Source organism: Pinus tabuliformis, chromosome 9 (assembly GCF_031772625.1).
Source record: "Pinus tabuliformis cultivar Carrire ecotype Pingquan chromosome 9, CPIR1, whole genome shotgun sequence".
NCBI lineage: Eukaryota > Viridiplantae > Streptophyta > Pinopsida > Pinales > Pinaceae > Pinus > Pinus tabuliformis.
In genome coordinates, this window is record NC_142307.1 from 1,309,004,409 (window position 1) to 1,309,018,492 (window position 14,084).

General features: G+C 36.8%; 1 protein-coding gene across 2 annotated transcripts in view; it reads right to left on the reverse strand.

Moving 5' to 3' along the window:
• Positions 1-14,084, reverse strand: part of SIR (sulfite reductase) — a 94,757-nt gene that overhangs the window by 26,486 nt on the left and 54,187 nt on the right. For both annotated transcript variants that reach the window (XM_089445759.1, XM_089445758.1), the window contains exon 5: positions 764-898. In XM_089445759.1, coding sequence (XP_089301885.1) covers positions 764-898 — 135 coding nt within the window. The remainder of the gene's footprint in view (positions 1-763; positions 899-14,084) is intronic.

The window sequence follows — 14,084 nt, forward strand, 5'->3', positions numbered from 1 at the left end:
TAATTATCAAATCAGAAAAATAATTTTTTACTATTCATTATTGTAGAAAATTCAACTAAGTATGGTGCAAAGGTGCTGATTGATGAAAATTGGTGGTGCAAGATAGTTTTCTTGCTCAAATTCACCTTACTTGCATTTACACTCCTCCAATTGCAAACATAGACAGACCTTTCATGGGAGAGATTTATGATGGCATGGATACCATGGTTGAGAAAAGCATAGAAATTATTACATAGTGGGCTCTCACTCTTATTTTAGTTGATGTTGATTTTGGAGTAAGTGAGGCGCATCATTGTTGCTAGGTGAAACGGCTGATTATGGATGTATAGCCTCATTTATAAAGGCTAATTTCAGATTTTGCATCATGTATTCATCTATGGGAGCTAATAGAAAGATGGTTTTCCTTATAAAATGTCATTTATGTGTGTCATCCTTATTTTCTTGCAAGATAATGTGTTATTTAACAAGAAAAATCTCTCTCTCTCTCTCTCTCTCTCTCTCTCTCTATATATATATATATATATAGATAGACTTTGTTTCCCCCAACATACCCATTTTTGGGGGGTTCACATTTCCAGGCATTCCCATTTCAGAAACTTGTACACATTTCCACGTTTTGTGCAACTTAGCTCCAATAATGTGGGTAAAATGCAGAGCATGATGCAAAAGACAACAAACTAATTTTGTGGGTTCTATAAGAAGATTAAATAACATTTTAAGTCATAAATGCTTATTTCAGAAAAATGTGGGATTGGTGATGTACCTTTTCAAACACAGCGCGGACCCTTTTAATAATATCAGGACTTCCACGTTCTGCCTCTGTTATAGCAAGAGGACATAACGGTAAGGCAGGGCATGCCATGGCTGTCACATTTAGAGGATCAACATAACTTGAATCCTACAAACAGAAAATGAATCGATCAGTGAAATGTTAAAACAGAAAATTCCATGCTAAATCTTTGGCTGCCTATAAGTTGCAATGATTTGTTTGCACACTAGTGGAGGTGTGCTTACATATCTGAAATGATAATAAACCACAAGCAATCCCAGAAACTAAATTGATCAGTTAAAAGTTAAAACAGAAAATTCCATACCAAATTTTTGGCTGGACGTAAGTTGCAAAGATTTGCCTGTACACTAGTGGAAGTGTGCTAACATATGTGTTAAATGATAAAAAACCACAAGCAATCCCTGAGAATGTAGATATGCCCTTGTTGGTATGTAAGAGTGCAATCATTTTCTATCTTATGCATGCAGGCATAAAACAGCACAACTAGATGTTGACAACAAGAAAGAAATCAATCTCAGGAGAGAAATGGAATAAGAATCAAGATCAGTTTCAATCAGCAATGAAATTTGGTAAGGCTATTGTAACCAAAAGAAATTGAGAAACATTGGCTTTTTATTTTCATTTTCACAATTATCTCTACACTTATTCAAAATATTCCAATCAAAAAAAATTGTGCTCATTTCAAACTCAAATGCCTAGACACCCGGGAATACTCTACAGGGAAGAGGTGCCCTGACAGGCAGTGTAATTAGCCTCTCCACCCTTAATGGTCAGTATATATGATTCAAATGGCCCCACTCACACTACAGAGAGCAAAGATGGAGATGGCATCAGAGAAAGTCCGAATGTTTGTACCCAAAGCTAAGTTGCAGTAAACTCCCTTCCACCCCCCACACTGCATTGAACTGAGAAATGTTTCAGTACTGGAACATTTCCCAAATACAGCAGAAACAGCCTAAAATTTTTTAGATGCATCTCCCAATTTGGAAATGCAAGCTGAAATGTTTCAGTCTTCAGGCGATTTTTGCCACATTTGGGCCTTAACCTGTGCATTCCAGACCCTTGAAGGTTAGTATTAATTGAACGAAGATCCACTTAATTGCAGTGTATTAATTTTCTGACCAAGCTAGGATGGAACAATGTTTCTGTTATATTCATCGTAAATTTTTATTTCTAAATTTGGTGCAAATCTCTGCAATTCTTCACACTTCTTTCCTTGTTGTCTGTTTTTTCTTCCATATTCCTCAATAAAACTAGTTGGCAAAGCATCATTTTTTGTTAACAAGTGTTCACCAAGTATCCTCATAAAATTTTCATGCTCTTCCATTCTCTCACAGTTATTCATCTTGTTTATGACAAAATGTTGTTAGAGTTCTGTATTTCCCCTGTTTATTTGACCACTATCACTTTGAGTCTCCATCGAAGGGCCCTTTAGTTGGCACAAGAAATTGGATAGAGTCTTCCATCCATTGGCTTATCAGTTCACCAACCTACTATGAAATTGACCCGAAGGAAGGGCCCTTTAGTTGACACAAGAAATTGGATAGAGTCCTCCATCCACTGGCTTATCAGTTCACCGACCTACTATGAAATTGACCCACCAGGAATTGGAGGGAAGATGTGATAACTCGCATGTTTTATTGGATGCCTGCTCAAATGTGATAACTCCTCATGTTTGTGTTTTCCTCAGACATCTTTATTGAATATCACTTGAGCAGACATTGGATGATCATTTCCTTTTTTTATCCCCTTGGATAGAAAGAAGAGGTGTCAAAATTGCAATTGCAGCTCAAGAAAACAACTAAACAGACAATCCCGCATTATAGTTACCAATTCAACAAGTTTGTTGTTAATTTTCAAATTGGATGTACAGTAGCATACATGAGTTTAATAGACAATCCAGCATTACAGTTACCAATTCAACAAGTTTGCTGTTAAATTTGACATGTGGTATTATACATGAGTTTTATAGGAACAATCCCTATCAGGATGATCACGTCATTTTTTACTTCTATCCAGACAGAAGATGACACAAAACAACATGCAGATTCCCAGAAGACTTCAGATTTCTAGATCAGTGAGACCTCATACCTCTTCTCAACCAGCTGCTAGTAAAGTGTAAAGCTGTCCCCAACAGGTTCCATTCATAGCACAGTTCAGCTACCCACCCCTCCTTACACTTGGGCAACCAGAGTTCCATCACCAGCTTCTGTCCAATTCATTCAGATGTCCTGAACTTTTAGGTGAGATTTTGTAAACCGTCAGCACCTGCCAAGGAACACACACCCTGGCCCCCTCAGCATAGTATTCTCCAAAGGCCATTATCAGAAACACAGTATCTCAGTTCCTTCTCTGGGACTGATAATTATCTTAGGGCATTGACTTTCTCTTTCTCAACTCATTTCGTTTCTAGTGCTGAAACACCTGAAGATGCTCCTTTTATATGGAGACAGGCAACCGTTTTGTCATCATCATTTACCGTGCTTGACATTGAAATTGTATTTCTATTGATTCCAGTTACTATTGTTTAGTCATTTTGTTTCTTTGTAGATTAGTGATGAACGTTGTTTTTGCACTCCCTCTGTATTTGCACTGGATAATAATGAGTCCCACTGACCTAATTTTGCAATCATTGATTTGACATTAATAAAATTATCTCATATTATCTGATATTGTCTTATCTATTAAGTTGTCGTTTGTGTCCATCATTATAATATTTTTATCGTTTCATTCGAATTTTCCTAGTAGTTTTCTATTTAAAAAATATATAAAAGCTATTTTTGAAGTATGTATTTTTTTGTCTTTTTTATATTCCTTGTTTCTTAAAATTCTGGGGGGTCATCATTCCATGTCATCCCCATTTTGGAAACCTATATTCATTCCGAATTTATGGGAAAGTTAGGCTCAAGGTCTTCGATTAGGTTGTCCTTCAATTCCTAAATTTGAGTCTCTTGGATTTGACGATAGCCCTAACATTTACATAGCGAGAAGGAACATGGTGCAGCAATTGACAAGCAGTGTAAACTTTTTGTAAATTTGTAATGATACTTCACCCTTCAAATTGAATAAAAAACAATCTATCAGAAATTCTTCACACTTTCTTCAATATCAAAACCCTAGAGACAGGGAACACCATAGAATGATCATTTTATGGAAGGATCAACTCCTCTTCACTTGCCTCTTCAAGGGGTAATGTCCCAATGAGCTAAGATCCAATATAAGACTCATAAATGACTCCATCCTATTTATAGCTAGCTAGAAAACCCTAATGTTAACTACCTAGTGGACCTTCTTTAATGGGACCACATTACATTTATTCAATACTAACTACCTAGTGGAACTTATTTAATATAACATAGTGGAGCAGTCCACCTTACATTAAATGGCCACCATACCAACATTAGTATTAACTATAGTGGGCATGTCAACGCCCAATACACCCGAAGCGACGATCCCACCAATCCATCCCCTTGCAAAAAGTGTTTCCCTCAATGCCTACAATGATGATGTACAACCATAAACCATAGTCCCACACACAAATGTTGATTGCAACATTGGAGTAGTTCAAGAGACCAAGGTTCCATGTATAAGCCATGGCCTCAATGCTAAGGTAGTCTAAGAATCTCATCCATAAATCAAAGTCCCATATCCAAGTGCCCATGTGAACTACCAATTGATAACACTTGAGGTCAATGAATGTTTGAGTAGTGTGCTCCAGATGCCTTGCGAAAATTTCCTTGAAATGCAACAATTGGAAATTATTCTTCTAGTTGGTTAATTATTAAGAAGCTTATTTGCTAGGGCAAACAAGAATAATTCACACTACAATTTATTCACCATAAAAAATATTACGGAAGCAAAATAGGAACCGAGAGATATAGAGCACACCCACAATAAAAATTTGACACAATTATTTTGGATAATTTCCCCCGGAAAAACCCAACTTGGGAAAGCCAGTGCAGCAGATGAGGGTTTATTATCATGCATCAGTGAAATAATTTGAGTACAATCTACGGATGCCCAACTGGCTATCCAATCAACAAATATCTGACAAAAATTATTGGAAAGAAAATTCTCTCTCCCCACAAGCAATCCTAGCACTGGCTACCTCAGAAAAACTAGCCATCCAAACCCTTGCGCAGGCCTTCGAAGCTAACCCTCACACGTGTGGCTCTGTACAGCTTCTGATCAAGTCGTCATGTTTGTCTTTGTTGCTGGAAGTGACTCTTCGACCCTCTGGAAGCTGAATCGACCTCCCTCTCAACTAAATCAAATTTCTCACTGAAGTTATTGTGCATCCCATGCGCAGCTTCACTATGGAATACTTCTGTCACTTGTTGTTGCCTCTCCGGAATTGAAATCTCCTTCGGAATCACTGTCTCTACCCTTCGCTGACTCTACGTCCCCTCTGGCTCAAATTCCTATTCCCTGCTCAGTCGTTGTTGTTGTTGGATAGCTCAATATGCCAAGGAAATCGATCTCTCAAGTTTGCCTTGCTCCAACCCCATCGACCTCCTCTTATAATCTCTTAGTGGCTCATCAACAGCCATGATTAACTCCCCACCTACGACAAAGATCATCTCTAAGTCGATCCATGTGAGTTTCTAGAGAAATCTCACCTTTCTCAATTAATTCATGTTAATTAATCATTTTTCTTAAGTTAGACTTACAAAATATTTAATTATTGACTAATTAACTTAATTGAGCTATCTCTAGGTGTTTTCTCCTAGAACTTTTTTATGGGTTTTGAAGCTCCAGTGTTTCTTAGCCTCTTTGACCAAAGTCAAGACTAGAACACCTGTTTGATGCTACGAAAACTAACATGCCTACCATAAACATGTCGATCCGAATAAATAGAACCCTCCATATCCAAAACATCATCCATATAGCCACAAAAGCTTGGGTGTGGATCCAAAAGGAACACTACCATCGAAGAATATGCAAATTATAAAATTGTAGTCATAACAGGCCCCTTACTTCCCTCAATGATTGTTGTTTCAGATGGTTGAGGAGAGTCATCAAAGAGAAATTGGAAGTGGTTGTCTTCCCAAAAATGACAATTGTCCATATGTTATTCATAACAAGCCTCCTCTAAATCATACCCAGAATACATGTCTCTGGTATAATCTCCTATGATAAAAGTATACATGTCACCAAAGATATGGACCTCCTTATTTTTTTGATACACATATCTCTACACTTTTGGATCCTCGCCTGCAAGATTATGACCTCTTATTGCTTGCTCATGGTTCTCAACACTACCGTTCTTTGGTTCCATAAGTGCCTTAAGACTGCCAATTTTAAATAGCCCCAACTTCCTTAATATTGATCAAAATTGCAATTATGAACCCAATCTAGAAATGGCACCTCCACTTTGTGTCTAAGAGATAACTGCACAACAATAATTTCCCACAAGGTTTCTAAGGCCCCAATTTAAACCAGGTATAACTTTCGTGATATTTCTTTGATTCTCTATTATGACCCCAAATTCAGAAATGCCACAACCACTCTACTTCAACTAGCATTAGTCTCACTGCAAATTGGGTGTTTTGTCTAAAGATATCTACTCCACAATAATCATGGCTATAAAAAACCTTAGAAAAGTTTATTTAAATCAGCTATAACTTCACTTCCTAGACTCCAATTTCAATGATTTTTTTCTTTTTTAGAAAATGGGTATTTTTTCAAGAACTAAAATCTAAAAAAAATCTTCATATTATACATAGAATGTATAGAAATAGATATAAGTGGTGCAACCTATTTTTCTTTTGAAACAATTGGAAAAAGAAAAGAAGAATTCTTCCACTTCTTGCCCAGGAAAGAGCTCTGAGACCATTGTTATGAACCTTAACACTTAAAATTGAATCACAAACAATATATCAAAAAATGCTCAACACTTTGTTCAATCAAAACCCTTGAGGTAGGGCAATACCATACAATGACCCTTTTAATGAAGTATCCACTCATGTTCACTTGCTTCTTGAGGGGTCAACTTCCCAAATGAGTTAAGCTCCAACACATGATTCATAAGGAGGACTCTTTCCTTATTTATAGCTAAGTAGAAAACCATAATGTTAACTACTTATTAGACCTTCTTTGATGATGACATTTATAGTGGGCCTCAATTAATAATAACAAAGATAGTGGATAGTGGACTCAATCCACCTTATTTTAAACGGCCACCATACCTAGGTGATACTGATTACACCCCTATGGAGGATCCCACCACTTATCCCTTGTCAAGTAATTTCTAAAGAGAATCACTAAGCTATCCTTAGGACCTAAATTAGAGAAAACTTTCAAAATCGGTATGTTAAAGGGTCATAGGCATTAGAGTCCTAAAGAAGGGATCCTTCCTTGTTCAATTTGTAGAAGCATCTCACTGCTCATGCAACCCATGGGTATGCTACAACACCCTAGTCATCTTATAGAGTGAGAAGAATTCTTGCCTATACAATCAACCAAAATCCATTGCCCCACATAGATCGAATTTCCAAGTCTCCCCTTGCCTCTTTACAATGATCACTCCTTGCCCTACCTCCCAAGCCATGAAAAGAATGTGGGTATCTAATAAGCACGGAGTTACATTTGTTCCTCAAGCTCTATCAATGCCTAAAAATTAAAAATATAACTTTAAAATAGAAAAAATAAAAACAAAAAAAAACTACTAGGCCCACAAGTGTGGGATTGCCTTGACCATGGACCTAAAGAAATCAATCGACTTAGGGGACCAAAGGTTCCCTCAATAGATAGCATAACTCAACCTACTTCATTGTTGCTTCCAATGACAATGTTCAAAGCATAAGACCAAAAGTTTCCCACAATGGGCCCAATGGCTCTGGAGCAATCACAACTAAAATCGTCCACATGGCCCAACCTGAAAGGGAGACTAGACCAAGGTGGTAAATAGAAAGTTCATTGATCATTGTAAGCAAAATCAGTATCACCTAGAGCTTGTGGCCCTAAGAGATGTTAAAGAAAAAAGAAAACCTTGCCTAAGCGGACTATGCCAAGCTCACCCCACGTTGAATCTACTTAAGGAAATAAGGATACCATGTAAGTGAATCTCTCAAACAAAGAAGTGTGGACCATGAGGGAAACAATTTTTGCTTAGGGAAATTTTGTAACAAAAGACGCAGACCAAGAATCCCAGCCAATACTCAGTGTTCTCAGGAATTTAAAGATGATAGTCAACATTTCTAACCCACAATCTACAAAATCAACTTTGGAATGGTTGACCAATGACATCTTATAAACCCTTGCAAAAATAGCAGTCAAAAAGAATTAAAAAAATATGATGACTAAAGAGCAACATTATTAGTTCCATGTCTTAGTAAGAGCATCTCTATTAGGGCATAAATTGTATATTGAGGAACCTTTGGATTATTCTTTGCCTAGAATTGGGTGGCCAACCTTTTTATACACATCAATAAGGGATCCTAAAGAGCATACCTTTGGTTTGGGGAAGACTCAACATACTTAAGTCTCGGGAAAACAAACAATGCCTATTATACATTATGAAATGGTATGTGACTTGTTGAGAAAAGGGATGTTGACTTTCACATGAAGGCTAGACCCAAGGTTTATGACCTCAATATGTATAGAAGGAATGAGCCCTATAAATGATCAATTTTTTTCCAAAAATAAGAATACGTATATCATAAATTGGACGAAGCCATGCTAGCTTATCAAATATTTTTTCTTTGGACTGCTCAAGTTCTCACCCCATTCAAGTGGTTGAGACACACCAAACTGTTTGAATCATGTTTTGTTTGGTCTAAAATGGATCATTATATATGTTGCTCATCGTTCTAAGTACTTTATGGTGTGGGAAAACAAAGCTAAGGACTTGTCTATCCATTTCAAAGGTTGATCCTAATTTGGTGAATTTGGGATCTTAAACTTTCGGAGCCTATTTCAAGCATTGAACACACGTTTTGGGGATCAAAACTTTGAAAATGTATTTCCCAACCCCCTCGACATCATTCTACTCATTGAGATTGATAGGCACCCAATTTGGCATCAATTTAGCACCTACCTAAAACCTTTTTGCACATCTTTTTCCCATTTTCATGTCATCCCAACACCCTTTTTGCCCCTAAGGATGCATTTTGGTCAAGGTACAATTATCTTCCTAATATGTTATTTTAATGTTCATTCTTATGCATTTAGGGAGATACTTACCTTTCTATGTTGACCAATGGTATTCAAGAGGCAGAGCTACACATGTACCATCAAGGAGGAGTAGAACATAGGTGTTGCATCTCACCATGGATAGTTGTTGCAACTCACAACTCGAATACACAAGTGTCGCAACTCTCTGTTGTTTGTTGTTGCAACTCGTCGAAGATGTTGCAACTAGTGTTACAACTCCTCGTTGTTGCAATTCACACAACACCATTGTTGCAACTCACTTTAGAATTGTTGCTTCACCTCACTCCATAACCATTGTTGCAACTCTCAAACAATGGGCCGTTGGGGAAAGGGTGTCGCAACTCTAGGACAATTGGTACAGCGCATCATCTCAACCGCACATTTGTCGCCAATAGATCACCCAAATCAGTCAACCGATCAATCTCCTAACAAAGAAAGTGACAAAGGCAATTGTCGCTCAATGAGAAAAGAACCAACTAACTTGTCACACAACAGAACGAGTCAACACTTGCTCGATTTTTCTATCTTCTGAAGAAATCATTGTAACTATATGGAACAGCGAGATTCTCATGGTTGTCCATCAAATCCTTGATTTAGTTTATGTATTTGTTATCATGTATAAAAGACCATCCTAATAGAGCTAAAAGTTAAAAAGAAAGAATCACCTAAGTCTACAAGACTGTAATTGTAATTTGAGCTCCTGCAATATAAATTTTTGTTTTGTTCCAATTTGACTTGATGGTGTGGTGATTCACTAGCACTTTGTTGTTTCCTTAACTAGTGCCTCGCATAAGGAGGCAGGGCCCCCTCCTTAGCCAAGTATTGTCTATGACTTTATAGTGTAGTTGTAGTTTCATTTATAGTCTTTTATTTCCAGCAATTCCTTTGTTTATTCTCTTGTTGCAAATTTGATATTTAATTTTGTTATTTACGCAGTTCTACAACTCTCTATTGTATGCATTGTTGCAACTCATATGCTTCTAATTTGTGACTTGACCATTACTGCAATTCACATGCAATCATAGTTGTAACTCATAGTTTAAGTTATCGCTGCAACTCACCTTGTTGCAACCAATGCTATCAGAACCGAGCTGGTGAATGAACCAAAAAACCTTGTGGACCGGGAACCAGTTGGAATTGGAACGAAACCGGTGAAAACCAGATAAAAAGAAATACGATAACAAAAAAAAAACTCGGTTTACCACAAACACATAAAATATTCATATTTTAAAGAAAAACTATATATTCATGTGCATCCATATGAATCCAAACCATTTAGACACAAATATGAAAAAGTTTTCATTTACATAGTATGTAAAGGTGCACATAACCAAAATAGCATCGAATGCAATCCATCTATGAACTGAAAAATTGAAAATACATCTACAAATAGGCTCTAGATGGCCTCTAGCATCCAAAAAAATCATGCTACAACAAATGCCTACATATCATCAAAATCATTGCCTATATTGGGGTCTTCGCCATCAATATAACCATTTAGGAATTAAAATAAGATAGAAAAACGTAGCATGTCATGTCAAGATTTTGTTTGAGTGATGGGTACATTTTTAGTAGAGTCATGATAGAGGAGTTCGACAACCAATGCCACTAACATCAAAGTACATAGAGGGCTTGGTGCTCTTTATTAAATACTAGTTCCATACCCTCGTACATGACAAAATCCAATGGAAACGTTGCAATCCCCCCAATGCAGAAATCCTGAAAAACTATTAAGTTGCTAGATTTTGAGTGAAATCTAAAATTCTACTTTCTCCATATGAAATCCAATGAGGTTGGAACCACTCTCAAACATCTTGATTCATTTCATGGTAATGTTAAAAAATTTAAGTAAAAGGAAGAAAATGAAAATTTAAGGAAAATGTCACTTTAAGAATTTAACACTATCATGAATTGCATAGCAATATTAGGACCATAGGCTTGATCATTAGGTTGAAGGAAATGTAACTACGTTCAATGTTCATACATGTACTTTTGATATTTGTATTTATTCAAGAAAAGAAATATTATTTTTATAATATATGTCAATGAGTTTCTTGCTCATTGAAGTAGGTCTAGCACATGTTAAAGTGCTATATGTGAGTCAAAGAGTCAAAAGAATTATGTTGAAGACCTTAAAGGTATGTCACATTATGTATATTTATGTATAAGAGTCAAAGAAGACACCTCCAAGCAAAGTCAAAAATCCTAGCAAAGACACCATCAAAAGAAGCAATGGCACCATTAAAAGCACCCATCGAAGCAAAGGAAGTCAAGTCGGCCTAAAGGAGGGATAGTCCTCTATATATAGAGGTTGTCCACTCCCTCAAACGACAAGCAAATCACTCTGAAATCAGTGAAGATAGAGGACCGAAAAAGAAGTCAAAAAAGGGACGAAGAAGGAGCCTCTAGCGCAACGAAGAAGCAAGAAGGAAGAGAGAAGGTTTTGGGACTGTTTTAGGGCCAATACCAACCACAGGCTATCTGCGGTTAGGACAACAGCAAGTCACCTCCCATCATACCTCATCGTTTGGGCTACAAACTAGGCCTACTAGGCCTCTTATCCAAGCGAAGAAGGAAGGACCTCAAGCGAAGGAAAGAGGAGCCATATAACATCAACAAAACCTCTAACACGTGCGAGAATTAGGACTGCAATGTTGTCACACAAAGCCTACAACTATACATCAAGAAGGAAATTTGTTGGTCAGGAGAAGGAAGGAGTATCCTTAGGTGAAGGATCTCACTAAGTACAAAAGATAAGTGTCTCTTCTAGAAGGACTACTAACAGTGGAAGGAAGAAAGAAGTGTCAAAAAGAGGACAAAGTGCCAGGGAACGAAGTGTCGAAAGAAGGTGGAAAAAGTGTCGGGGAGACATAGTGCAGAGAAAAGGAAGAACTTGACTTGTGCTTGGAGGATCTTATAGTCAAGGGTCTAGGGTTTGGCATTGATCAAGAAAGAAGCTTCAATAATAGAAAACTTACCGAAGGGTTTTCCTCTCAAGGGAAGAGAGGTTTTGGCCTTGGCAGAGAGCCAATATCTTGTGTTCTTGTTTTATGTTTTTTATGGCAGTTTGATGAAGTACACACACATGCATTAATAAGAGAAGAAGAAGATTAAGCTAACAAAGACAAATTGTAAAAAGACCTCACAAATTGTTATCTAGTCCCGAAGAATCACTCTACACCTAATTGCCCTAGATTCTTCAACATGAGGGACATAGGCTTGAATATTAGGCTAGCCTAGGAGAGAGTACGAAGTGGGTCAACCAACTAAAAAATCAAAAAATAAAAATAGAAAAGGCAATTTTTTTCTGCACGAAACCGGTCATGAACCGGCCTATTCCAATTCGGAACCCTAGTTCAGACCGGTTTTGGGCCAAAAACGGTCGGACCAGCCAGTTCCACCAGTTCCAGTCTGGTTCTAATACCAATGGTAACTTGCAACTTTGTATTTAACATTACAATGCTCTGTTTTACATATTCAACCAATTACTTTGTTTTTTAATTTATTTATACTTGGCCTCGTCTTCTAGAAATTGCAACTATTTTCATGGTGTACTTCTTTGTAGCACAATGTGGTTTGAATCTTTTACAGTGTGTTGTTTATGGTAGATTCATTAGCCATTGCATTTCATGTGAATTCTTGTTATAGAATTCAAGATCATCTAAATACTTGAACAAGTCACCCTTTAATGTCAATGTGTTTATTTCCCTACAATTATGTTTACTTTGCAAATGTGTTTAATTTCATGCAAGCGTGCTTACTTTCCTACAAGTGTGGTTTTGACTACAAGCGTGGTATGGTTTTCCTGGTGATTTGTTTAAACAACTTAAAACATTTCCTTGTGAACACATAACAAATTGTACTAACATATATATTACGCGACAATTCGCAAGTTCCATACAAGCCCCGGGTTGACAATTAAATACACAAACTTTTGGTTGTCATTTTGAACAATTAGAAAGGTAATTAAAAGGCCCATCAAAGATCTCTCCAACAATCCAAAGAGCACCTCGGCTTCATATGGGTGAGTTATACATTCGATAAGTTGACCTATGCTTTGACCACCACGGTACCAAGTAGATGCCACTTTACCTCCCATTACTCACACATGTGGAGCTAGTCATGTGTGGACTTTCAATAAGATTCAAGAGAATCTAGATCTGTATCCCTAAAGGGAAGTTGGGGAATGAAAAAACCCTATCTCTAAGCCTAACAACTATCAAGAATTGTTAAGAATTGGGTCGTGGGGGGAGAAAAGGATTATGTTCCTATTGCATTGAGGAGCAAGGAAAAGAAGCTAGATAGTAAAGCAAAGCAGAAGAATAAGGTGATTATGGAGAACCTATTCAGTCCACATAGTCCATCCACTCTATAGTAAGTAAATATCTTTCTTTGTAAATTGCACTATAAATATGAGAATAAAGGAGCAATGAACAATCCTTATTTCTTGTTGAAATTTTTCACAAAACTAGTTTCTCCAAGGTACACTGAGTGTTCAATGTGTTAATGGTGTGCCCTTTTATCTATTGTAACTTTTATCTTATTTTTTCAATTACTATCCTAAAGAAAATTACATGCATCTAATGTTACATCTTAACGATCAATAGCCACTACGCAATAGATGATAACCTCACTTGTAATTGCAGTATCTATTATAACAAACTATCCAATGATCTATCCACCACAATTTACAAATCATATTGGTTTGAAAGTGGTTTTTGTGGAATAGCTATTGGATCCACAGATCATCAAAAGGGAAGCAAGAAAGCAACTTTAACCTACAAACATGAAAAATCATCAAGGAAACATTCCAGAAAATGAACTATTGACTTTCTAGTGCTAATTAGACAAGCACAATTTTTTGTAGTTGATAATTACTTCCAATGATCTATGATATTGCGTTAACACACTCTAGAACATCATTAAGTAATGATACTCAAAAAATTCAACTGGTCAAACATTGACTATGTCAAAATGTTGACTCCTTAGAAACTTTGGTCTCTTCCTTAGATTACTTCCAACGTGTGAGAGAGAGAAAAATGTAAGTGACGAGTGAGTAAATGAGAAGTTCAAGTGTCATTTTAAAAGTGATATTAGGGTGCCCATGAGGCACATCTCTTTGCAAATTAAATTTAATTTT